At 37.7% G+C, this 27,936-nt stretch overlaps 2 protein-coding genes across 6 annotated transcripts in view; both read left to right on the top strand.

The window, feature by feature from the left end:
- Positions 1–553: 553 nt before the first annotated feature.
- LOC135470451 (uncharacterized) lies at positions 554–23,225 on the top strand. 3 transcript variants are annotated; one of them, XM_064749407.1, is made up of 6 exons: positions 554–696; positions 8,365–8,401; positions 19,809–19,949; positions 21,715–21,851; positions 22,684–22,813; positions 23,165–23,225. In XM_064749407.1, the coding sequence occupies exons 1-6, from the start codon at positions 601–603 to the stop codon at positions 23,215–23,217; spliced, it is 594 nt and encodes a 197-aa protein (XP_064605477.1). In that variant the 5' UTR covers positions 554–600; the 3' UTR covers positions 23,218–23,225. The 3 variants fall into 3 exon arrangements, 2 of the variants coding, with proteins under 2 accessions (XP_064605477.1, XP_064605478.1); XM_064749408.1 differs by lacking the exon at positions 554–696 and adding an exon at positions 7,105–7,618; XR_010444391.1 differs by lacking the exons at positions 554–696; positions 8,365–8,401 and adding an exon at positions 18,000–18,042.
- Positions 23,215–27,936, top strand: part of LOC135470450 (uncharacterized) — a 20,054-nt gene continuing 15,332 nt past the window's right edge. For all 3 annotated transcript variants that reach the window (XM_064749405.1, XM_064749404.1, XM_064749403.1), the window contains exons 1-2: positions 23,215–23,343; positions 24,009–24,086. In XM_064749405.1, the coding sequence (XP_064605475.1) occupies positions 23,314–23,343; positions 24,009–24,086 (108 nt within the window). In that variant the 5' untranslated portion in view covers positions 23,215–23,313. The remainder of the gene's footprint in view (positions 23,344–24,008; positions 24,087–27,936) is intronic.

The following is a 27,936-nucleotide window of genomic DNA, read 5'->3' as shown; positions in this document are numbered from 1 at the left end:
GAAATGGAGGAATGCGACATGTTTGCTCTGATAAAAACGCACCATGAAAGAAAGAAAACGCACACGTTACCGCATAAATGGAATCAGAGAAAGCGCATACCGTATGAAGTATCCGCGTACCGCGTGCGGTATACCGCAAACCGCATACCGCGTATATGGAATCTCAGCTTAAGACATGATGTTGAGAGCGAGTTTGAACATTTACACGAACAGCTAGAATAAACCCTGCCGAAGGTATATTTCAAACTTTATTTCGTAAGACCATTTGCCGATAATCACAATGTCATCGCTGCTCTGCTTTTGCTCTCTATGTGCTGTAAGTCTTTTATTATATCAGTATTTTCTTGTGTATTATTTGACCTGAATTAAGGTAAAATTTTACCACCTTCTATGTTTTCAAGGTGTTTCGGTATAGTTGTGTCCAGGCATTCCGCTTCACTTTAGCGTTTAGCAATATGCGAGCACTTCTATGTCACTATAAGACGCCCCCCTAAGTGGACATCCGGTTGTGTTTGTATCCACCTCAAGATGGCGCTGTCCTACGTGAATGAATGATAGTGCAGCAGACAGCGTCAGTGGCGGTGTAAACGATCGAGGGAGATGGCTGGGGGTGCATGGGTATCCTTGGTGTTGGCGGCCACCTGTTGCGCGTTGTCATCCGCAAATTTCCACTGTTCATCTCATTGTAATGTTGGGGTAAGTAGTTCTGGTGGAATATATGGCAAACAGTTGCTTCTATCAACGATTGAACTGATAACCACTGCCTACAATCTGGATCATAAACAAATGGTAGTCTGTAGACATGTAGCCTGTAAGCCTAACTTATCCAACTTAATTAATTGTTCAACTTTTTAAAGTGGCACTCGTCTGAGTAGTCTTTACTTTTGACATTGTGTGAAGTGTCACTCCATGTGACTGAAAAGACATTTGGGAGATTCTGCGAAAAATCAACTGTTTCAAATGGAAGGGTCTTTATCGTCAGTCATAGTACTGTGATAGTAGGACCACGAATGAAACACACACCAGACGTAACAATGTACAAACGTACCGAGCAGGTCAGCTTCACCCACTCTTCAGGTGAAATTGCGGGTGTTGGAAGGAGAAAGGCTTGCTTCCTGACAGAAATCTTTGGAAATGCATTCTAACAATTAAGGACTGATCTGGTATATTCATATGTCAAAGACGAGATGAAACCGATTTGAGCATTTCTGCTTTTTCGATTTGTAGGTTACAGTCAATATATACAGTAAATTCATTCACTTCTGGATTTCCACCTCTAGGAAGCAAAGCCTTATTTCTGTTTGACATAACTGTGCAATCTCCAGTTGCGGAATGTAACTCTCAGAACAAGCAACACAAAGTGTGGGAGAGTTACAGAGAGAAATTGCTTCTAATGTTTCCAGTTAACAGTAAAGAACAGTTAACATGTCTTCACATGCGCATTGAAAATTCCCTAGCGTAAATCTGATGTCAGCCGAGTGATGCCCATAATCAGCTAACCAATTCTGAGCCTCCATGATAACTGCACAAATTCACAAAATGAACACATTTTCAGACACTACACCACTGTTGCCGTAAGCTGTCTGTCACCATTTTCATTACTTACGAGCGATTTGCACCATCTAACGTCAGGAGGGGAAACCAGCTAAATGGGAAACTGGACTTGACTAGTGTTACTATAATGATTGCCATATTTATCTCCCTTAAACGACCTTTTTTTTTTCTGCGCTCACATTAATCACGTGATGACTATTAATCACGTGACGATCACGTATGCATGACTATCAAAATGAGATGGCCGCCACAGTGGGAAATCGTCTGCGGCATGTTGATGAGGTTGGGGATATAGTAACACAAAAATGCACTACAAAAACTTTAGAGGAGTCTCCAATTTGCGGTATTTCTGGGGTTATTTCACCTAATCTCCACATGGTACTTGTACACGATAGAATCTGATCGGAGAGCTCACGTAACTCTAACTCCATCTATAGTGATATTTTTACACCGTCTTTTTGTTATTTTTATTTGTGTTTATACCTTTTGAAGGCTGGATATTGGGGGGAGGGTGGGAAGGCAAAGATGAGGGGGCCTCACCCCCGTTGGACATCTGGACTCTTGGTTTATGCTTGGTATTTAGTGCTTGTAGACTCATGGTTCAAATTCATATCTCTATAATTAATTGACAAGGGACATCTTGTTTGTTTATCTGTTTCCACTATGCTATATACCCATGATACCATGTCTGTCAGTTTTATGGGTGCACTGCAGGATTGAAACAAAACTCCTATAAGACGTAATCTTAAAGAATAATGTGACTTTTAGACATGTAACAGTGACAGTTCGTCTTGTTTTGCTCTTGTGCTTGTAGGTGGAAATGGCAAGAGCATGTCATGCCTTCATGACTAAAAGTTTAGAGCTACATGGTTATGACTTTTTATGTTTTGGTAGTTCTGACTTGACAGTCACATAATTTGCTAACGTTCGGAAACCGAGCGTAAGCTATTTCAAGATTACCATTGCCAAGGTCTCAACACAGGCCCAATTATATTGTTTCAAAAGGCCAGAACATATTACTGTAATGCACTGTATATATGAAGCAGGACAACGAGGGAAACAAAGGTTATACATGCGCATACACATACAGTACTATGACTTGGACTGTAGGATCATTAAGAGCGCCTGTGCTGTCAACAACAACTGTACGCACCCAGAATATCACCCAAATCACTTCAAATTTGATACAGGAATAAAGTCAAATCGCAGAGCTGCCTGTTCTATGATTGGAGTGAAGTGCTGAGGCTCTTAGCAGAAGATATTGTCTGTATTAGAATAGTCAGTTCTTCATCTCCTACCAATATAATTCTAAAAACCAATCAAATAAATAAAATGCCTTTGTGGTGTGTATCATAGATGTAGCCATATATATGCTTGAAACTGGTATTAAACCATTTTCAAACTTTTTGATCATAACTAACATCAGCATGAGGCTCTTTCTGAAATCCTAATGAACTATGTTTTAAATCTGTTAAACACATGTTTTGGTGTAACTGTAAACGATGTAACGTTTCATCCATGTCTGAAGCGCTCTTTTCCCCCTCATTTTGAGAGCTCTAATAATGTTTTAATTTTGTGTTTTGAGGTTTGTTAAGAAGTTACGTATTGGATGATATACTACTGGGAAAATGTAAGTTTATAATATGGCAGTTATATGGCTCGTAAAATTGCTACATTTGGTTAATATTTTTGATCATTTTTGATTTACAGTCATTGTTAGTTAATTTAGATGTGTACTGAATTCTGTGGAATTTAGCACCTTGTTTTGTTCCATTGTTTTATTTGTATAGCCTCTGTTGCAAAAGTCAGAGATGGATACTCAGGTACATTAACTACTGAGTACTACAGAGGAAGTCAATCAAATACAGCAGATTGTATGCAAAGAATAATGAAACATTAGTTGGAAGTCCTCTAGCGCAGAATTAGAAGATAGACGCAGAATGATAAGATAGACACAGAATGAGAAGATAGACGCAGAATGAGAAGATAGACACAGAATGAGAAGATAGACGCAGAATGCGAAGATAGACACAGAATGAGAAGATAGACGCAGAATGATAAGATAGACACAGAATGAGAAGATAGACGCAGAATGATAAGATAGACACAGAATGAGAGGATAGACACAGAATGCGAAGATAGACACAGAATGAGAAGATAGACGCAGAATGCGAAGATAGACACAGAATGCGAAGATGGACGCAGAATGAGAAGATAGACGCAGAATGAGAAGATAGACGCAGAATGAGAAGATAGACACAGAATGAGAAGATAGACACAGAATGAGAAGATAGACGCAGAATGAGAAGATAGACGCAGAATGCGAAGATAGACACAGAATGAGAAGATAGACGCAGAATGAGAAGATAGACGCAGAATGCGAAGATAGACACAGAATGAGAAGATAAACGCAGAATGGGAAGATTGATGGCTTGATATGGATGTTATAAATGGTTTAGCAAAATTGAGCCATAGTGGATGCCTGTTTATTCTAGTGAATGATGTGTTCTAAGGGCTGTAGTTAATTCATCTAAAGCAAGAGAAAACAAATAGTCATTTTAAGTTAATCTGATCTCAAGCCATATGTATTCTACTGTACATGTATATATTAAGGCTTTCCATTGGCAGTATAATTTCAGTGGACCAAGTGATATCATGTACACACCTCAAGACATACATGCTTTCATTCTTGAATTCATGTTTTTGGCTTGTACATTTAAGTGACATTATTCTGTATGCGGATTTATGTCTGCATTTTGTTCAGTTAATTGTGTGAATGTTATTTCTTATTTCCTTTGTAAATTTTTTCCTTAAACTAATCACATCAACAGATGCGAGAATATCAAACATTGAAGATTAAAATATCTATACATATTGTGCCTCATCGTATAGCTCTCTGTACAGTGCTTGAAAATAATATTCCTGTCTATGTATGTCTCTCATCCCTGTCTTTGTAAATTTGCTTCAGTAACTATGTGTATTGCATGTGGCCAAATTATGACACACCCCACCATAAAACTGGTCCAGTTGTCAAGCTTAGGTAGCTGCATAAGACCTTGCTCTGTGTCAGCCAGCTCTCCTGTTAGGGTGAAGAACTACTGCCCGACTTAGCAGAACTTGTAAGTTTTCTAAACTACCATGGTATGTGTTATTCTCTATGTGACTTGCCAATCTGTAACACATAAGTGCATCTTTAACTTCATTCTGGGAGGGGGCCTCTGTGGCTCAGTTGGTTAGCATGCTAGCGCAGCGTAATGACCCGTGAGTCTCTCACCAATGCAGTTGCTGTGAGTTCAAGTCCAGCTCATGTAGGCTTCCTCTCCGGCCGTAAGTGGGAAGGACTGCCACCAACCTGCGGATGGTCGTGAGTTTCCCCTGGGCTCTGCCCGGTTTCCACCCACCATAATGCTGGCCGCCGCCGTATAAGTGAAATATTCTTGAGTACGGCGAAAAACGCCAATCAAATAAATAAATAAAATAAATCATTCTGGGAAGAGCATTCAGATTGCTCTTCATATGAGATGACAATTTAGGGACCCTGAACACCAACTCAGTAGGGCCGTCAACATGTTACAGCAGCAGTGTGAGATATTATGGAGTTTTATAAAATTATATATAAACTACAATATTGACATCAGTGTGATGAAAATCCTGATTAATTTCGTCTTTATTTTTAATAATATAGATGTCATTATTTGTACTAATACAGACATAATTATTTTGGTTATCACTTGCATTTATGGATTCTTTATAAACCATGAATTGATGTATGTTGCATAACTTTATGTATCTGGAGTGTTTATGTATAGACCTGCAAATAACTTTTTTGAGTTTCGCTGATAAAGTCCGTTCTGTATAATAATAGTCAAGTGTTGTGAAGATTCCCTATGTTTTCTAAATCTGAAGTTGTCATGCACCGTATAGTTTGTACTTGATAAAGTTGGATTTCATAGCCTTATCAGAACTATCCTGCATTCTCAGGTATGAGACAATTCTCATGGTCCCAGAGGCAAACCATAGACTAGCCTACATGTACATCGCATGGTTTCTACTGATCATTCAAAATAGAATAGCAAATCAAAATTTACAATCAACATATATGCATGTGAATGTGAACCCCACTGTTCTTTTATTTTAACAAAATTGTGGAGATGTTAAAAAAAGCCTGAGGAAATGTAAAGTAGGCTATTCGTTAATAAGTCAGAAATTGTTGTATACCTTATAAATTACATATAAAACGTAAATATTTTGAAAATAGAGATAAATAGAGAAATCTTGAAAAAAAAAAAAACAAAACCAAAAGAAACACGACTGTTTTGCCATAACTGTTCATTGCATTGTAGAGATGTTGAAACATTTTTCAGGAATAGAATCTGTGCTCTACACAAAAAGTGTATAAATGCCAACACAATGACAGCATGGCTACTTCTAAAATGACGTTCACTAACCTGAACCTGATCATTTAAACCTGACTATTAAACTTAATTAGCATCATGGTACTTGAGTACGGAGAGTTTTGCCTTGAGAGGATTTGTCAGATTAGTTCCAATTCTCTGAAGACTTATGAAATAGACAGATATTATATATATGTAATATATACTGTATCAGTGGTCCCAGAACTCCTCAAAGAAGTGATGATAAGGGTTTGTTTTTTTGTTTTTTTTTTGTTTTGTTACTGGTGTGGTTTGTTCGATTCAGGAGAATTTGAATGCAGGAAGTGATCTTGTCAGGGGCCAAGGAAAGAAACAGGAAGTTCGTAGTGTAATTTATTGGATTTATGTGAAAGGGTTAACCAACCATAAAGAAAGATTGCTATACAGCCTGTATCTGCACGTGCTAAGTACATAGTGGGTTCATCTGGTATGCTTGCATAGTTATGGGCTGTAACATATGATTGTTATACCTAGTCAGCGTCCTTCCATATGTGTACACTAATTTCCTTGTTTTAGCCTGTGGAAAGATCAGTCAGAAACCAATGGTTGTGGGTTTCCTCCGGGCTCTGCGAAGTTTCTCTGCGAAGTATAAGTGAAATAATCATTCAAGAGTTTGATGTAAAACACCAATCAAACAAACAAATAAATATGCAAAATTTGATCAGCCTGAAAGGTTTTGTAAACCTAATTTTGATTCACGTTTTGTTTCATTGTGGTGTTTTCTAAAAATGATTGACATGTCAGTCTTGTTTAAATGTACACTTTAGTCTTTTAAGTGTGGATACACATATATAAAATTATTAGTTCCTAGGTGTAATAGTCATTTATAGTAAAATAATAGTTTAATATTATGGTTTAGAAAATAAAATTATATGAACGGGGCTGATATCTATAACCTAGAAAGGTAAATTTCATATTTTGGAAAATCGTCATCAAATGTGTTTCATCATCTTTGTGACAGTAGCATCCTTAGCTCACTTGCACAAAACTTCATATTAAAGTGATATTTCTCATGACTTTAATCATAAAAACCTTTGACCGTGTCGACACCTCGTCATAAGGCGATGTGTCACTAAATTAGACTGTCTGAATTGAAAGGAAAGTGAGCTCAAGATGTAGTAACTTCATAGATTTTGATTTTGCACATAATTCATGTGCGCTAAAGCAAAATCAGTGCTGTGATCTACATGTAACCAGAATGTGTTTTACCTAGTGATAGTGATCAGTGACTCTGGCATATTTGAACTGGGTGTCTGAAACCATGCCTTAAATGCTGAGATGTGGTGTGAAAAGAAGACTAGACAAGCTCCATGTGTAAACATGTGAAAAGCTTGAAGGATTTATCGTATTACAAAACAACCAGCACACTTCATGTACATGTAGACCTGTTGGTGGACTCCTGTGTACAGTTCTGAGAAGGCCATGGAGATGTGCATGCCGTCATATAAAAATAACTCGGTGGCTTGACACGGATTTGTAAAGTATTTAACAGGTGCCTTCTACCATGACGTATATACATGTATATACGTTATTTGCATTCTATAACCATAAAGGCAGAAGTTCTTAAGTTTGCTGAGAAACTAAACAAGTGAGGACTGTGAATGGTTTGCGTGCGAGCATTGAGGAGGAAGGTAAGGAGAAACAACTTGCCCAGTGAACCCAGGGAGGTGACCAGACATACTCGCTGTGCTTTTGTAAACTGAATAAGCCTAACTGCCGCCAGACAGCCTTTCATGTTCAATGTGCGATACTGCAATTCAGAGCGCGCACGTAAGCCTGGCTTAGCATGATACGGCTATACAGATTACAGATTTAGTGATTTAGCGTTTTCACATTAATCAGTTCAGTATTTACAATTAATTAACCTCTGCATGTACTTTGTAGCATTATGATGTTTTTACTTTTAATGTTTTTTTCATGGTGTAATGTGCACATAGCCAAAGCCAGCGAAAACTTAAATGCATATTTCTTCAACAGTTTGAAAAAAAGTGTATTGCGTCATCTGTTACGTATGACATTTGATCTTCGTGTACATGCACTTGTTTTTCCATATTGCTTTTCAGCAAACAAATGTTGTGTAAACCGTGATCCTAAAGGAGACTGCGGACATCTTAATGCAAGCATGCTTCATTGTGTGTATGACGTGGGCAGGGATTCTTTTCAGTAGACAGGCAGTCCACGTGAATGTCATAGTCCTCTTAAGAAGTTCTATTATTACCCAACATGTACACCTACATGACTATGTCAGGCGCTATGCCATTGCATTATACGTTGCATATGGTAGAGCTACATGTAGTTCACTTTATAGAATGGTCAAAGGACATATTTAAAGGCTTGAATCGGTTGTCAGTTTAATTCTTGGTTGTTGTTGTTGTAGGCTGATCTTCATTGCTCTGTCCAGGCAACAAACATAGGTGAGTTACCTTATTTTACAGTATCGTGGGATAACTCATATAATGTAAGACATTTAATTAAAGATATGAGGTTCTGGGCTTGGTGATAAGGTATACGTGTAACCAGGCTGATGTTACATTAAACACCATGGGTGCCATTAAGTCCATTCTCCATTTGAGTTGGTGTATTCAAGGAAAATTATTGTGATCAGAAAACTGTGTCTTCATGCTTTAATGTCACTGCATAAAACACAAGTGTCAGTCCTGGTTATGTACACACTATTTACAGTATATTTGTACTGTGTATCGCCATGTTACACTGTAATATGTCTTACAGTGTATGCGAATATTTACAGTGTAGCAAAACCTAAAAGTGTAACATACCACAGACATAAGGTGAAAAATATCACATCACTGTCTTCTTGCCTTCATGTTGTATCTTTGTCTTTTAATTATACACTCCTATAGTGTTATCAGAACAGCACCAATACACATACTTTTACTACTTCATTCACCATAGTAACAGATATCATTATAGGGTAAAGACATGTGAACATCATTATATATGTGATGTACATCATAGATTGTCGTCATAGCTGGTCACATGATACAGTACGCACTCCTTATGTAATAAATGCTGAGCGCAAGTACACTCCAGCTTCGCCTACCTTGTGGTTTGATGTTAGTACATGACATGGTGTCAGAATTTAGTGGGTTTTCGGTAGAAATTTTCCGTCACCACAATGAATCAACTAAATTGGAAACGTTTCAAGCAGACATTTGAGCTGTATTTGACCGCATCGCTGAGAAACCGGATAAAGCGTGCATCGCCAGGTTCCTACATGTTGCTGGGGAAGAAGCGATAACAGTGCTCAGTGGACTGAAATGGGATGAACCGGGAGATGCTGATGGAGATCTTGAGAGGTATGGAAAAGTCGTACAGAAATTTGAAAGGTATTGTCAACCACAAGCACAGAATTTGAGTTACTATCACCACATCTTTTTGACGGGAGCCCAAGAACCACATGAGACTTTTGATAAATATTTGACTCAGCTAACATATATGGCCAAAGATTATAATTTTGGTGACTTAAAAGACACGCTTATAAGCAGCAGAATTGTCAGTGGTATCCGAAGTGATAAATTTCGACTTTGACTGTTGAGAACGCCAGATTTGAATTTGTCTGCAACGATAAACATTTGTCGTGCATACAAGACAACAGTCAGACATAGGCAAGTGATGAACAATGCAGAAGTAGGTCAGCCGAAGTAGCCAGTGCACGTGGTAGCCATGGGAACCAACAAGGGCAATTGTAACAGCTGTGGGCATGTATATGTAAACAAACATTGTCCAGCGCAAGGAAAATGGTATATTTCGTGTTCCAACTTTGGACATTTTTCTGTGTCCTGTCCAAACAAAAATCAGCAGAGAAATCCACCAGGTTGAGGACAATACAAAGGACGATTTAACAGCGGTTGGCGTGGTGGAGGAAGGAGACACAATGAAAAGAGAAGGCAAGGAAAATCTTGTATGAAAACAAGAGCTACACCCGATAACTTTTCACATGGTAGAAGGTAATTCTCCAACAGTTTTGAGTGCAAACCTTTGTGAAAAAGAGTTAAAGATAATTAAGAGGGTAAACACGGTAATCACAGAGAAAAATCAGCATGAAAGGGTACCAATAGAAAAGAAAGGTGCACAAAAAGCAAAACAAGGTAAACAAGAGAAAGTGAAAGAAAAAGTAGAGAAACATGAGGAATCAGGGACAGGTTGAAAGAAAATGTTACTCCAGTAGTACACCCACCTAGATCTGTACCACTAGCTCTGAAAGACAAACTAAAAGCTGAACTAGACAGAATGGAAAGCTTGATTGCGATCACAAAACATAGTGAACCAACAGAATGGGTTAATAGTTTTGTAACTGTAGTCAAACCCAATGGTGACCTCAGAGTATGCTTAGAACTCAGAGATTTAAATGAAGCAATACAAAGATCTCATGAATATCATAGAGAAGGAGGGGACAAAACTTACAGGGAGTAGATATTTCTCTAAATTTGATGCCAAAAGTGGCTACTGGCCAATGAAATTAGATGAGAAAAGTTCAGAATACTGTACTTTTCGCAAGGTACAGATTTTTGGGAGCCCCATTTGGAATAAACAGCATTCCAGAAATTTTCCAGGCTAGAATGTCAGAACTTTTTGAAGACCTAGAAGGAGTAGATGTCGTAATGGACGATATTCTGGTTTTGGGAACAGACGGATGTAGAACATGAAAGCAGAGTAAAGCATGTGCTAGAAATAGCGAGAAAAGGAAATCTGAAACTGATCAAAGACAAGTTAGACTTCAAAAAATCAGAGAGAGCTTATCTAGGACACAGACAGCGGTCTAAAAATAGATCCGGAAAAAGTCAAGGCAGGGTTAGAAATGCCAAGGCCGACTGATAAACAAAGCTTACAGAGATTTCTAGGCATGTTGACATATATTCACAAATTCATACCCCATCTATCTGAGCAAACGCCCCATTGAGAGAACTGTTAATGAAAGGAGTAGAATGGGAATGGACAGATAAACATGAGAAATGTTACACAAAGTTATGTGAGCTTCTCACGACAGCTCCAGTGTTAGCATTTTACGATGTAGACAAACCCCTCACATTGTCAGTGGACGCCAGTTCAAAAGGCTTAGGTTCCGTGTTGATACAAGACGGAAAACCGCCTTACCTGTTAGAGGTGAAGTAAAAAAAAGGGAAAGAACTCTGGTTAACAGATGCATTGAGTAGAGCTTACTTACCGAAAGCAGGTAGCCGGTTAGAAGCACCCCGTAAAGTATTTTTGGTCAGGGAACAACCCCATTTTCCCCAGAATAGTTTGAAAAGTTAAAACACGAAACGCAGCATGACAAAACGTTGTCAAAAGTAGTTTCGCTTGCTCGAGAGGGATAGCCAATCGAGATAAAAGATTGCCCACATGAGTGGTGAGAATACTGAAACATTAAAGATGAATTAGGAGTAGTTGACCGAGTACTTTTCAAATGTGAGCAAGTTGTTATTCTGACAAAAATGAGGAAGAAAATGTTAAAGAAAGATCATGAATCATACTTGGAGGTGGTAAAATGTAAAAACAAAGCAAGAGAAGCGATATTTTGGCCACGAATTAACAGATCAATTGAGGAAGTAGTTCAAAAGTGTAGAAAGTGCAACGAAAGTGTAAACAGCAAAATAGGGAGCCGATGATAAGTCATGATATTCCAGATGCTCCATGGGTAAAACTGGCCTCAGATCTTGTTGAATATCAAGGTCATACCTTATAGTAGTAGATTACTATTCAAAATTTCCAGAGGTGTATGGTTTGAGAAAAGACAGACGAGCGCAAACAGTTATTAACGCGCGTAAGTCGATCTTTTCACGACACGGGATACCTAGAAAAGTTGTTTCGGACAATGGTTCACAATACGCAAGCGCAGAGTTTAGAAAGTTTTCCACGACTTGGGAATTTACGCACACAACAAGCAGCCCCAGATATCCTCACTCAAACGGTCAAGCTGATCGCATGGTTAAGACACTAAAAAACTTGATCAAAAAGTCAGATGATCCATGTACGCTTTGTTAGTGTACAGAACATGCTGCTAAACGGGATAGGTTATTCGCCTTTGCAGTTAATGGGCCGCAGGTTAAACACAAAGTTGCCAATGAAATCCTCAATGTTAAAGCCAAGAACACCAGATAGTAGACAGGTCTACTAAAATGTCTTCAAATGAGAACCAACAATCTCAGAAAAGCTACTTTGATAAAGATATAAGGCAAATGACTAATTTAGCAAAGGGAGATAGTGTTAGAGTCAAGAAAAGAACAAGAAAATGGCAACCTGGTATTGTTCAAACAGAATCTGAAAAGCCAAGGTCTTATGTTGTGAAAGTAGAATCATGTTCAGAGCTAAGGCGAAACCACCAGGTAGTTAGAGAATCACCAGAAGTGGCATCTGAGTATTTGACAAGTGCACACAATCCTGATGAGTATTTTGAACTAATAGAGGACATGTGCATTCCTGTAAATAGAAGTGTTAAAACACCAAGCAAAATACCTAGACCAATAAGAACTCAGGTTCAAAGTAAACAAGTCCAGGTACAAGATAGCAAATGTGTATCCAAATCAGAAATGACAAACGCAGCGGTCGTCAAGTCAGAATACCAATGCGTTAGAGAGATACATGAACTGATGTTATTGATGTGTTGATAAATACTGATGTACTGTAATTTGATAAATGTTGATGTTTATCAAATCAGATTGAGATTGATTACAACTGTGTATATGTATGTGTGCTTTATTATGTTTTAGTTTACATATTGAATTGATTATACAATTGGATGGGAGAAAACAGAATTGTGATTGATCATGTATTAACTGAAATGTCTTATTTGTGCTGCTTTTATGACAATAATGCTTTAAATGTAATTGGTTGAAGTTGATTGACAGTAATGTGTTAAATACTGCATTCTTATTTCTGATGTTTTTATAAAAAGGGGGATGTGATGTACGTCATTGATTGCTGTATGTAATAAATGTTGAGCGCGTGTGCACTCCAGCTTCGCCTAACGACAATATATACACATCAACTGCCATGAGATAATCCTATTCCATATCATTATCCAACAACAACACCATATTAGCTCTCTGAGAATCTAGTTAGATTTACACTAGTACATAAACGACTCCACACCGTGGTTATGTAGGTCCTTGATCTAGGCGCATTCAGTTTCGCACTATCATAGCCATCTAGTCAGCCTGTTGTAATACAGAATTACAGAACATAACAACATGCAACCTTTAGGGTCACAGATTTACACAACAAATGTATGCCAAACACAGTACTCAGTTAAGAGTATACTGGCGTACGTGACATTTAGACACATCATCATTTTACCTGACAGATGTTAAATGCTAATGCCAGTGCTAAAACCTATTCAGAATGTGCACCGAATGTTTCTCTTTACCACTATTTACTGTCTTCCCTTTATATCATGAAAATCACCATCCCTAATTCATTTTTAACATATTAAACTGTATCTTGGACTTATCATGACAGGCTTAACAGCTGTCTTTGTATTGTATTGTACTAGAATTGTCCTGTTTGATTTCTCAATTATGTTAAGCGTGAAGTGTTAAATTCAAGTCAGTACTCACCTTTCTGGTATCCTGTTGTTGAGCGACCACTGTTGTCACTATACTGGTGTACACTGACCATATACTGTATATAATCCTGACTTTGCAATGCTAACACTCAGTATCCCTGATGAGAATGAAAGTTCGAAACTGCAGTTGGAATAAAACAATGTAGAAATTTGAGAAGGTTTCCCTTGTTATTTCTTATACTTATTCTCCACATTAGAACAATCAACTTTTTCTTTTAGATATATATATATATATATGCATGTATTTATACATATATATGTATTTATACATGTGTGTATATACATTCAGTACCAATTATTACTATTGTGATAGAGATATTCATTTTAAGTTAACCACCCACCGTTGATACCCTCTACTTTAACAAGTATATGTCTTCACAATGTTTTAAAAAAATACCTTTGACCAGGGGTGATGACACAACATCTTATTAGGCTTTGATTATTTCTTGATATTTACGCATGTGTAAACAAAGGTGCCTTTGGGCGATTTATTACTCAATGTGATGCAGGGCCATGAATATAAATATGCTCATGTTGGGAGTAACCAGAATGTCACACATTAAAAGCTGGGCTTTCATAGGCTTGATATTGCCTTTTTCCACAACAAACAATTTTCTTAGGATGTACAAGTTCTGGGTCGTGAAGAAGTGAAAAATAATCCTTTAGGGCATGTTTAGAATCTTAATTACCTTCTTAACCCCATAGACCTATCCTTTATAAAATATGGTATGTGTGTGTTAATTTCATTTCATTTATTTTACCATTCAGTGTATGTATAGAACTGCTTGCAGATGCACGGCTGGCTCTTCCAAACAGTCTTCATATTAAATGGTTGGGACCCTCTGCTTCAATACAGAGCAGTTTTCAACATGATAATGTTGTAACAGGTGACCAGCAGCACAGCAATGCTGGTATATTAAGATATATAGCATGTTTTTTGAAACCTTCTAAGTCTTAGTAAAATGAATGGGCTAAAATTCCATTTCTGAAATCGTGTAATACGTTTTAAACAATTGTAGAGAGTAGAAAGTATTGTTGTAAGATTAAAATGATTCAACCCCTACAAAAGGAGCATATCTTGTATATCAAAATTCAAAACTTTCTATGGTTTGTAAATCAAATTAATTGGGAGTTTCAAAAGATTTAAACATTTTGATATTGTTTCAAACTGAATATGACTAGTACTGTAAGTCTCCAACCTTTTCTCATGTTTGCAAGATATTTATTTAAGCATATTGTGAGGGCAATATTGTGAGCTAACTAAAAAAATTATACTTTCCTGAATCCCTGAAATTGGCCATGCCAACCACTGCAATTTTGTCTACAAAGTCAAATTAAAAGGGTGCATAAATTGCACGAAGGTTGCTCTTTCCTATGCGAAAAGGTGGAGGGGTTAGGGTATTATAATTGATTCTTGAGAAGAACATTACAGTGTTCAATATATATGGATTCAATGTACATGTACTGTAGCTGCCAAACTAACTGACCTAGAAGAAAAAGAATTAGAAACAAGATAACGCCCCCGGTATTTTCAAACAGCTGTGTAGGCAGTTTTCTAGATATATGACATAGATGACAGTTTTAACATAATTCTTTTAATCATTCAGTCAAGGACAAAAGGTTTCCCCCTTTCAGCTTGAAAACCAATAAAAAAAAATACCCCCCCCCCCCCTCGGATTCTGCGAGGTTTCAGGGCCTCCTTGCACAAAATACCTATAGTTGTAACATTATGTAAAGTGAACAGAAAGTCTGCCACTTTATACACATGGAAAAAATGATATAGGACACAGTTATCATAGAAAATATGTAAAAAATTCTATAAGGTTTTGAAAGCTGAGAAGAGGAACTTCAACATTGGGGACCCTCCGGCCATAAGTGGGAAGGTCTGCCACCAACCTGCGGATGGTCGTAGGTTTCCCCCGGGCTGTGCCCGGTTTCCACCTGCCATAATGCTGGCCGCTGTTGTATAAGTGAAATATTCTGAGTACGGCGTAAAACACCAATCAAATAAATAAATAAATCAGCATTGGAGATATGGCACAGATGAACAATTCACTCTGAGAGGCCAGGTTGTAGAAGCCCTTATGAACTGGGACAGTCACTAGTGCTGAAAGGGTCACATGAAAATTGACTGTCACGTCAAAAAAGCCAATAGCTCTCAATTGGCGCTGTGGTTTCTTATAGTGGATAGACAGGTATTACTGCACTAAGTTAGATTTTAGAGTTAGTTTAAGTGTCAAACTGATGTATTTTGAACCCAACATTTATGGGCAGGGTACTGAGAACGACTACCTGTGTCACAATGCGTACATACTGTGGAGGAGGCAGCAGTAACTTGTCAGGATAAGCTGGTGAGAATCATTGCTTGAAAAAAAAAATAGTGAGTCAGCTTTATTTCGAAAATATCTTCCCAAAATCAGAATGAAAGGGTCTGTTATCAATCAGAAGGTCCTGCTATGTTCGATGAATTCACTGAAGTCAGTACAGCCAGCGAGGCCAAATGCTTACACCCAAGGTAGGACAAGGATTAGCAGGACCATTAAAACACGACGCTTGTGTTCACGAACATGGCCCTGACCGAGCGCCAAACTAAAGGAAACATTGGCCCTTTGAACACGGAACAGAACTGATACTCTTTGGCTGTGTATCAGGCGTTTTTGTTCCTATTTTCTCATTGTCACATTGTTTATACATTCGGTACGAGAGAGCTCCAAGGTTTTGTGACGTCACTCTAGATTGCTATAACATGGCAAACTGGCATCGCCAAATGAGTGGCTATGTAGTGACAATTGTTTGCTATTTATTTTGTTGATAAGCGGTGTAGAATTTTTAAAAATATTTTTAGAACATTTCTACAGTACTACTTTATTAATTAATTCAGCTTTAGTGGCTGACTTTATGTTCACTTTAACTACAGCGGTGAGGTCATTTGATCAGTGCTGGTGGCCATGTACATCCAGGTAGAGATCTAGATAGGGCGCATACTGTAATTCTTAAATTGTTGAAAGAGCAAGCAGCATACTGTTCTAAGTGAAAATAGTATGACATTTATTGTAAAATCAAGTCATTCTGAAACTTAAGTGTTCCCTTCAAAGCACAATGTGAATGGGTCCTGATGGCTCAATTGGTAGGGCGTCCCCTGGGGGTGGTAGATCGAGGGTCAATCCTGGGTACGATCACACCTACGAACGGAAACAAGGAAATTGTAGCTTCCTCGCTTGACATTCAGCACGAATTGAAGTGCAACGGCTGGTTGACCGTATCAGTATGATGGCTCGGGTAGGACAGCTTACTTGCCTTCGGTGAGTCGTCTCAGTGAAGCAGCATTAGATAATGCACTAGTGGTCGAAAACGGTCTTGGAAAAAGAACGCACATTACATGTACTCTAAGTGATATGACTGAAAAATTGTTACGTACGATGTTAAACCCCGAGCACTCACTCACTCAAAGTACGATGGGGCAAACAGCTGTAGATGAACAATGAATATCTGCACACAAGGGTTGACATTCCCAGTTATTGGTTCCTGGGCATAGGCGCATCTCAGCATTCATGTGTTAATTTCACTTCCACTGATTGACTGATTTCTCGCAGTGTCACACGACTTGGGAACAAAAGGTTACACATCAAGGGTCCATGAAACGTTTGGTTTTTATACGACCCCTCAATAGGTGGAGCGTATTATATTATATCGACTTTGTCCGTTTGTCCGTATTCCTGTCAAGGCTATATCTCCAACAGTTTTTAATATAAATTTTTATTTTTTGGTGGATACATAGATTTACAGATGACAATGTGTCGTGACTCACAATTGTCTATTTTCGCAGTTGTCATGGTAACCATTTTCCTTATATATACTATATAAATGACATGATTTTGGGCTATAACTCTATAACTGTTTTCTGTGTAGAGTTTTAATTTTTGGTGGATGCATACATAAAAAGATGACAGTGTGAAATGAAACAACTCCAACTGTGTTCCGCATAAAGGTTTCATTTGTGGTGGACACATTTGTCCACTTGCACCTTTGTCATGGTAACCACATGCCGATCATCAAAACCCATGAAGATTTCCCTCGGGTTACACTCACCACAGTGCTGATGGTGTTACACATTTCAAACAAATGCATTTGTCGGGGTACTGCAATACTGCAAAAGATCTTAACAGTTTTCTTCTTGGAATGTTCTGTAAGGCTGCATCAGTCAGTCTGGAAATGAAGTAGCCTGCTATGGTGACGTTGACAGTGACAGCTGTCAAAACAAGTTTGTTTGCAGGGAGAGTGCAAATAGGGGTCCTTAAGTCTAGCGTACTTGAACAATATTTTTTGTGAAAAATCAGATTTTCAGATCTCTGTGTCAGATGATTCGGAATATCAGTTACCCTCGAGCACGAGCAACATCTGTTGTCCATTTTTGAATATTCCAGTGGCGAAAGACGGTCATGTGATACATTCAAGATTGTGTGACCCCAAAAAGTTGAGTCAAAGCTTCCATTTGTATGTACTTACATGACATTTCCATAGACGCTGATTGGATGATGTTGATGATAACGATCTCACAAGATCCAAATTGCCCGCAGACAAGCGAAATCTTGTGCCCGGCTGGCTCATTTGTTTCTGGATTGCCCAAAATTAAAAAGCTAAATCTTTGGATCAAATGTTCCACATTGAGGAATTCTTCTTGTTGTTAAGTGCACACAAGTAACTTTGGGGGAATTTTAGTTGTCTGCAACAATTCTCGTTTTCGACAACATATGTTGTTTGTTTGCGCTGGGCTTAAGTTTTTTTTTCTAATTTTTTTGCAAACATGTCTCTTAATTCATGTTCCTTAAAGGATTAGTCTCCAGATTAGCTACTGGTCCTAATCTAATCTAATGGATTCTATCTACACAGCAGAAAATATGTTGCTCAATCAATTTGAACCCATAGTGGATGATGTTGAAGTTCCAATTTATGACACTGGCATCTCTGGCCAGACTTCAGACTCCGAGTCTTCAGATGTTAAAGTAGAATTTTGCTATAGCTTTACCCCATGCTACACTGTACATTTCGTGTGATTGTCTTATGATTTAATATTTATTTACTATTTTTTTTGATCTGTCCGCTTCACAACAAGTAGCATTCTATTCCCTGTGGTATTCTAAATTCATAAGAGATGTGTACAGTATAAATATATGTAGGATGTGGACGTCGGTGTTAGAGTGTACAAAGATTTACTATCCAGAAATTTTAATTTCAGTTAATAGTATTTTATAAGTACTAGTGTGCATAAGTGTGCAAGTGTGTGGTGGAAATTCAGCTGTATTTCAGCTGCATGAAAATTCAGCTGTCGCAGCTTTCAGCTGTAATATGGCGAGAGCAAATACAGCTGTTTACCATGGGTACAAAATCCTTCCTCCTTCTTGCGCTGTAGACCCACACCTTCCTGAGGACTGAACTAAATGGCGAAGCTCTGACAACTCGAAAAGGTTGAGCTTGTGTAACGTAATTCGGCAGAGACTGTCAAGTGTTGGAAAAAAAATGCATAAAACCTGCCTCATTTTCAAGTCATATTCATTGCCACATTACTCAGATTAATGTTCCCTTTTCAATATTTCGTTGCACTCAGTTTAACAATATATAAAGAGGTAGCTAACTATGAATAAATAATAAATCTGGACGCTAATCCTTTAAAATATACTCTTCGTTATGTAGTACCGTTTCATGTATCCTTAAGCTAAGTATTTTAATATTGTGTTAACACTGCACACCAAGCGGTATTTTCAGGCTGCCAATCAGTGTACATTTTTAAGATGGTATAGATGTACATTTTCAGGTAAACGGAGGTTGCGAAAATGGGCTGTGCATGGGCTGAATTAGAGAAACATTTGTGCACTGACTGAAAGCTTCCTTACTGTAATTTCAAATTATGGTAAAAATACAAAAGTACAAACTGGGTCAGGTTAGTCTGTCCCTCTTAACAAATAAGTCAGTGACAAGTAAACTGGTAACAAATACATGTAACCATAAGGGTATAAAAGTTATTGAACTGAAACGTGTCTTTGATGATGTAACAAACCGGTTTGGCAAGATGCATACCTGCTCAAGGTGTAACGTGTGATGTATCCATTTTCTGGAATTGTTTACAAAAGGTGTATCAAGTTGCCATTTCTCTTTGAAATTCAGCTATATTATATACACAGGTACACAGTACAGTGGGTATCATGTAGACTTGATCTCATATTGCATTACTTTGATTTCAGACTGCCTGTCTACAGCATTCTCTGACAGCCATAATTGGCCAGGGAAGCCTGAGCATCTGAATATTCAATCACATTCTGTCTCAAAAACAGACAATCGTGGTTTTGTGGGTGTGAACATCACGTGGAGGACACCTAGTGATGGTAAGTATATGTCAGTCAGGTAGTGTTAGGGGATGTGTACGGTAGATGTACATGTAAAGTTATACTGTAGGCCTATTGTGAAACGTTGTTCTGAATCGTCTGCTTACTCTACCTGAAGTTATACTAACCAAAGCCTTTGTTCATTTGTGAAGAATGGTGACATTCATGCTTTAAGAAATAATACTAGTCAAGGCTTATATAAACTCATTTATGTGTATGAGTAAATCACTGTTCATACATGTTAACAGTCTTGAAGAAATATTTGACAGACTTGTACTGTTGGCTGGGGGTGATAATGAATCCAGTTGGGTGTCAGTCAAATATGGGAATATAAGAATATCATACTCTTTATTTAAATAAAGCTCTCTGTCCTTGCATTTGATTTCATCAATTTCCAATATCTTGACCATGTACTTACATTATTTAAGCCGGCCGTATGTGCGAAGATCCTCCCACCATAATGCTGGCTGCCATCGTATAAGTGAAATATTCTTGAGTACATCATAAAACACCAATCAAATAAATAAATAAATATGCTATTTAAGAAAGTATTTTCCAAAGAAAGTTGTTTTGGGACATTCAGATGTGACCATAACCAAGGCACTGAGCAGCTTATGCACCGTCTCTCACATGGTGAATGACCTAAAATTTCTCCCTTGACTAAGTTTCGTGCTTTACACAATTGAAAGTTGTTTTGAGGTTTGTTTGTATTTCATTGCCTCTTCAGAAATCAGGGTGGGAAAATTTTAGGGCTTTTACTGTAAGTGCTAATCATTGAAACATAGTAGACTTTATCCGAGGAGCTAGTTGCTCCTGAGTTTAGTTACAGATCAGTATTAGTTGTGGGCAAAAATGTTGACCTGGGCAAAAAAAAATGGGCAAAAAATTGTTTGCCCCTAAATGGCTGCAATATTGCCAAAGTTGCCTTCAGCCAACCATCATGATGCATTCATGTATAAGAAGATTGTTGAAGTGTGTATGTCAGAAAGTAAATGTAGCTTTACATGTGTATGCTAATTAAAGTAAATAAAGTCTTAATTAAATGTTTAACACCGCCTTATTTCTTGTGTAACCCAGTACCGCTGAACCTTGTTTCGCACCAAGTCAAATCCGGAGAATATGCGCTATCGGGTAACACAATAAACATCAGGACCAAGGTGTTAAAGTCTATTCTACCCCAGAAGATGAAAAAAAAAAACACATATCTTATAATGCCATTCTCTTTTACTCCCTCTGCAAGGGTCCTACATGTAGACCAATCAACGATAATACTACTGATCTCAGATTGGAACGTCATAAAACAAATATTTATTCACATATGGCACCTGGGTATAAAACATCAAAAATGTAAAAAACAAAAGTGATATCTATAAACTATGCAAAATAATTAACACTTTTATCACTGAAGGAAATTCGTGTAGTTCACCTTTACATAAACCATAAAAGCAAATCTAACAAGCAAACTCAAATTCTTTTATTTGTAGACATAAACAGCATGAAATGATATTACTCAGGGATGTAAATGTACCAGTGTTGTGTGACACACTCGATGTTGTTTGAAAGGTCATCTTTATTTAACATGTATATTTGAATACGTCCCGTAACTGACAAAGGATAATAAACACTAGTACAAATTATTCTGTAAATATGATATAAACATACTGAATATTTCCTATCTGTATTACATCTCCTCTTGTAATGTAGACGATTATGCAAACAATATGCATATACATGTAATTTACCTCGTATATCTTTTCATTTTCAGTTTCTGCCACTTATGTCACAGGCTTTGAAGTAAGCTTAAATCTTATCGGCTCTAATGTATTTGGTGTAAGAACCTGCTATGTTTTCAACTTAACCAGAGCGACCAACACATCCAGGGTCATTTTACAAGAACTAGTGGCAAGTAACCTTAATTTTGTATTTTCTGGTGGTATTATGAAAATTTGCATATGTGAATATTATTTATTTATGTATTTGATTGATGTTTTACATGGTACTCAAGAATATTTCAATTTTATGACGGCGACCAGCTTTATGGCGAGAGAAAACTGGGCAGAAGCTCATGACCATCCACAGGTTGCTGTCAGACCTTCCCGCGTACTGCCGGAGGCAAATGTGAATAGTTCAGTTAGTCAGCAAATTGATGTTTTTCTTAATACCTGGGAAATTTTCATGAATATCGATTAGTGTTATACTTCTGGAGTTATTGGCAATGAAAAATAAGACCTGAAAAATGTTGAGTTTAAAAGAATTTGTATGTTGAATAAACACAAATATTTTTCAAACAGATTTGATTAGTTTAATACATGAAGTGAAGACTTGCATGTAGACATTTATCAGTGATAAGAATGTATTCATGTATGTTGCTTGAATGAGATGTTTTATTATTTTTTGAAAATGTGTTTTGTGTTTGTAGTGTTTTTACCTTCAAAAAAGTTTGACCCATGAAGTGGGTGTTGGGAAAGGATATAATGATTTGTGCGTAGCTTGATTGTGTTGATGAAGTCACTGTCTGGTTGCAGTATGTTTGTGCACTGTATTGAAGGGCTGATAACGCATTGCAGGCAATTGCATTGCAGATCATTTGATTTAACTTAGGGCTGAAATATGCACCATGAATTGAAGACTCACCCTGCATTTACCTCTTGGAATAGATTACATTTCAACTTGGCGCCTTGAAGTGAATTGCTCAAGACAGCAATAGTATAAAGTTCGTAGGTTTTTGTTCCAGGACAGTGTCTTCACTCTCCAGTGCCAAGTACCTGCAAAAGCAGAAGGTATCTTCACTCAACTGTACAGTCTCCCAAAGCCTAAAAAGAAACTCTTACAGAAAAGGGTGTATAAATACTTCAAGTTCGAAGGTAAGTAATTTTCAATTCTGTACATTAATTATTGATGGATATGTTTAATATGCATGTTAAAATTGTGAACATACAATTACATTGTTCATGAAAAGGCGAGCATCTAAACAAAGTTTTACTGATTCTAAAATACCTCCAAAAACTTGAACACTAAAAGCAGTTGTGAAGAGAAGTGTGTCTAGGTATTATATCTGGATGGGCAACGATGTGTTTTTTCAACGTCTTCTTAGAAACTTGTCCAAAAGCAAGCGATCGGTGAACAGCTAATAGAATCATGACGTGAAAGTACATTTGTTTAAGGATATGATATACATGTATCATTAGTTAATAGTTTTACCTTCTATTATATAGCTATGAGAGCAACTGCTTCACCCAATCCTTGTGATGCAGACCCACAAATTTAAAGCCAGTGTTGGACCGCTATCAGGCCCAGATTATAGTGAAACTGAGAAACTGGCAAGGGCTCAGCAAGTATATCATACGGCTAATGAAAGGCAGCTATGAGTTTGAATCAACAAACTATACAACCGGTAAGGCATTCTGCTGAGACATATACAAGAGATACGGATCATGTGATACATGCTTTTAATAAAAATATTTCATAATTGATTGTTAGCTTTGCATTATTCTTATAGAATAATTAGTATTTGATCATTGACTTAGTATTATTCTTACATAATAATTAATATCTGACGATTAACTTTGAGAATTCAGTTGGTCTTACAGAGGTGTTTTGAGGTGGTTTATTTGGAAGGTTGAATTCTTCTGAAACTTCCTTTTTACTTCCCATTGGATTTGAAGTACACCTCCTGATTTGTTCAGGATATAAACAGCTTTTTTTTTCAGTCGTTTCATTTTTTTAGTTTGAAATAACGATAACATCAGTACCCTGATTCCTCAACCTTTTCTGATATGAAAGAGAAACATTCAGTGTAATTTATGCACATTTTTGATTTTATTTTGGACACAAAACTACATTGGTTGGAATGCCCGGTTTCAGGGCTTCAAAAAAAGTATGAATTTAAACATAAAATAATGCCTTCAGAATATGTTTGAATGAACACCTTTCGAACATGCGAAAAGGTTGAAGAATTACAGTAAGTAGTATTTGAATTTTTATTGTTTGAATTGTTTAATCATCTATTTGGTATTTTATTTTTTTCAACTCTTTTTTTATTTGTTTTTCATTGTATAGGGAAATGGGTCTGGAATACAACAGGCAACATTTGGGGATCCAAAGAACATTCAACCAGGAGAGTGTTACAACATTTGGGTAACAACTGTTTGGCTGTGTTTCTTTTAAGGATTAGTTTGTTATCTCCCCCTGTATATATTGTTAAATTGAGTGTAAAAAAATATGGAAAAAATGTACATTAATGTGAGTAATATGGCTGTTCAAATCACTAGATAATGAGACTGACTTTATGTATTTTTTCCGCCAACACTTGGTAGTCTCCGCTGAATTACGTCATACAAGTTCAACTTTTATGCTCTGTCAGAGCTTTGCCAGAGTTCAGTGTTAAAAAAAATACAAGAGTGACAACAAGAATATTGCATCTCTCCACGAAATGGGTTGCTGTTCTGCACAATGTTCTACTCAATGTAAAAAGAGGTTGTCGAAGAGCCCTGGAGTTTGTTTTTTAAAGTTTCCAGATGATTTGACAGGAAGGCGTGGATTTACTGCACAAGACAGAAGGATTTTGTGCCCACCATAAACAGCCATATCTGTTCTGAGACTTGTCACTTTACAGCTAAAAGCTGTGAAAGAAATACATCTGAATTTCCTCAACAGGACCTGCACAGAGTAGTTATAAAATCTTATTAACTGAACTGAAAACTGATAGATATTATATCTCTGTACACTAACTCTAATGTCCACATTGTGCAGGTATTTAGTATTGTTTGCGATTATATCCCCCTATAGGCATAGGCTATTCGGAAATCCGAAAATAATATGTACTGGTTGTTGTCCTCGGATATAGGTATGAATTTAGAATCCCTCTGGGAATCGAATGGTATTTATTTGTGAATTGGACAGAGGGAAAGAATAGGATATAAATATTAAATCTTAAGATGCACACAGGAAATGTACAATGTAACACAGGATAAAGGTATAGCTTACCAGTAAGTATTGCCAGTAGGGTGGGAAATGCCTGGACAAAGATCACATTCAGAGTCTGAAAACTCGGAATCTGAAGTCTGACCAGACATGTATGTGTCATAAATCGGAACGTCAGTGTCATTAACTTTTGGTTCAGATTGATATGGCTGTATATTTACAAGAGTCCATCTTGAAAATGACATGGTTTTGATAAGAATTCTCAGGTTTAGGCCAGCTAGACATGGTTTTGCCATCTGTGCTGTCACCTGCTAAGGTGCACAGTGGTACTAGGCGACCGGCTGGAGATTGGCGAAGGCAGTAAATATATTGTTTTCGGTGGATTTTAAGACATTATTACATTTCTTGGAAGCCCTCCTGGGCTTATGATTTGAGCCGGTAGGTAAATCTGGACACTAATCCTAAGTTTACAGCTGTACTAAATTTATACTCTACATTGATATATACTAATATATTATTATTTATCTCAGAACAGATAAAGACAAAAACAATAAATATGTTTAAATTTTACTTTTTTTTTATTTTAAAAATTGGCATGATATGTCCACGGCGGGTTGTTACGAGTCTTGGCCCTGGGCGGTGCAGAGGTCAAATCATTTTAAGTCGGGCTGTCGACAAGACAATGACAAGCCCTCAAATCAAGCATTCAAACAACAGTTCAATATCAAAGTTCACATCATCAACAAAGTCAAAGTTATCTCATCATCAGTATTGACCCTGGGCGGTGAAAACTTTAAAACTTTAAAAATCGACAAAATCAAAGTTAAGCTCATAATCAGTAATAGTACCGGTATTGACCCTGGGCGGTGCAGAGGTCCAATTTCAACATTTTCAATTTGAAATTCACATCAACAAAATCAAAGTTATTCTCATCATCAGTATTCACTAATTGACCCTGGGCGGTGCAGAGGTCAAATTTCAACACTTTGAAAAACTGTAGCCCACCATGCAACGTGTTCAGAAATATATGATTTCCAACTGGAGACAAATGTACTCCATCAGTCAAGAAATGGAGCCAGTATGTTTCAAGAACCCTATTTTGTTTCTGACCTGCAGCAAACTCATCCCACTGTATCCCTGCCACCACAATGTGTACCCTATTCTTGACAATCCCAAATCAGGGCCACCAGGTCTTATGACTGCTGCAGTGAAAGCTCTTTTGACTATGGAGGAGCCTATAACCCAGATGCACTCTGCAAGACCTAACTGATATCATTCTTTTAGATTTATCAGTCATTTTAACATTGGTACACGTATATATGATTGATATAGACCGCGACCAGCCTGCTCTTTTAATCATTTTTGCTGTCCCGCCAGCCAATGCCAGGTCTGTGGCTGCACCAATTCGCAGGGAGTGACCTCTGTATTTCAAATTCTGCGTGTTTAAAACCTTTAATCATTTCTGAAGTATTGCAGAAAACTGATACCGAGTGAGTGAGGAACCACTGAAGTGACAAAACAAACGGCCCTTGATGTGTGATCGGTGTGAAAGATATGTTCCCATGCTTGTGTAGGGACAAATACGGGGATTTCCCGCTTGCTCGTCAACTTTGATTGTTACACCTTTGCCTGTTTGATCAGTCTTAGAATAGCAGATATTTAGGGTTAGAGTATCTGCCTTTGTGTCCAAATGAATATCAGCCCGGCAAATATCCTGATAATCAGGTTTTCCCCTAGATACCGCAAACTCTCCGATCCTAAGAAAGGCAAAATACGCCAAAGAAAAAGCAGCTGTGAATAAGAGTCCACAAAATCTGATGTGTAATCCACTTGCTCATCTAACTTGCATCTCTACAAGATCGCAGATAAGTACGACCTTGCCTTAAGAGTAAGTTAGACCTTGTATTGTAAAATGAGCTATGTATGAAACAGTGAACTGCAGCTGAGGAGGCCAAGCATTTTGCATGTCTATTTCTGCACAAAATTGAAAATAAGAAGCTAAACCAGTTCTTTGGGTTGCGTGTGAATTTTCTGAGAGTGCTGCTCGGAGGAGTCTTGTCAACTTCAGGCTGGAGATCAGAGTATGGAACTCGATTGGGACCGGTTCTGGTGATACATTGGCTGATGTGAACACTTCTCTGAATCTGTCCCACTGTTTACGCGAATTTGCATAGGCCGTTAAATTAACGTGACCAGCAATATGTACTGCTTTAAATGTTATGTTGTGAAGCATTGTATTCAGAACAAAGGGCCTTACTAGCCCCATGACACATCTAGATTTAGATGTTTGTCTGTTCAGGATTGCAACCAGGGCTTCGTTATCGATATTTAGCAGCACCCTCTTGTTTGATAACTTGCTACCCGATATCATAATAGCTAAAATGACTGGGACGAAAAGTTATATCACACATAACTTCCATCTCAGCCCAAGCAGCTGGCCATGGGTAAAATACCCACCCTTCCTGAAAAATTGCCCCACATCCTAATTCAGTAGACCTGGCACTGTCAGTATACAATTTCAAAACCGATTCAGACGACCAAACATCACTCGAAAAATACACTGTTCTATTAAAGTTGTCCAGAAAATGTGACGACATCTGCGTGTCGGAACGAAGCTCTTCGCCAGTTCGAATAAAATGGTACGGTTTACTCACTCGACTTGTGGTGTCATGAAAACGTCTACTGAATGCTCTACCTGGCTGAATGGCTTTGCAAAAGACATTTAGTTTGCCCGTCAACGATTGCATTTCCCGTAAGGTTACTTGCTTACGAGTTAAAAATTCACCCAAACGGCTTGACAATTCCTCACGTTAACAGTATCAATTTCGAACCCCAGGAATGTGAGGGTCGTTGAAGGACTAACTGTCTTTTCGGAAGCTAAAGGGACTCCTAATTCAAAACAGTCTTTCAGATGTTGACATGATATTTTCACATATATTTGTACCTGCAGCTTCAGCAAAAATAAAGTCATCTAGGTAGTGATCCATGGTGTTTTCATTTGTGGTATGTACCGTTAGCCAGTGTAAGAAAGACAAAAATGTTTCAAAAACCCGACACGAAATGG

This window comes from Liolophura sinensis, chromosome 7 (genome assembly GCF_032854445.1).
Source record: "Liolophura sinensis isolate JHLJ2023 chromosome 7, CUHK_Ljap_v2, whole genome shotgun sequence".
NCBI lineage: Eukaryota > Metazoa > Mollusca > Polyplacophora > Chitonida > Chitonidae > Liolophura > Liolophura sinensis.
Note: the sequence above shows the minus strand (reverse complement) of the source record. Positions and strands in the feature narration are given on the sequence as shown.

What these genes read in the sequence shown, in the direction of transcription:
- LOC135470451 (XM_064749407.1), top strand. Translation starts at nt 601, where the DNA reads ATGGCTGGGGGTGCATGGGTATCCTTGGTGTTGGCGGCCACCTGTTGC. An exon ending in TCATTTTACAAGAACTAGTG is followed by an intron (nt 21,852 to 22,683) that starts GCAAGTAACCTT and finishes TTTTTGTTCCAG; the next exon opens with GACAGTGTCTTCACTCTCCA. An exon ending in TAAATACTTCAAGTTCGAAG is followed by an intron (nt 22,814 to 23,164) that starts GTAAGTAATTTT and finishes TCTATTATATAG; the next exon opens with CTATGAGAGCAACTGCTTCA.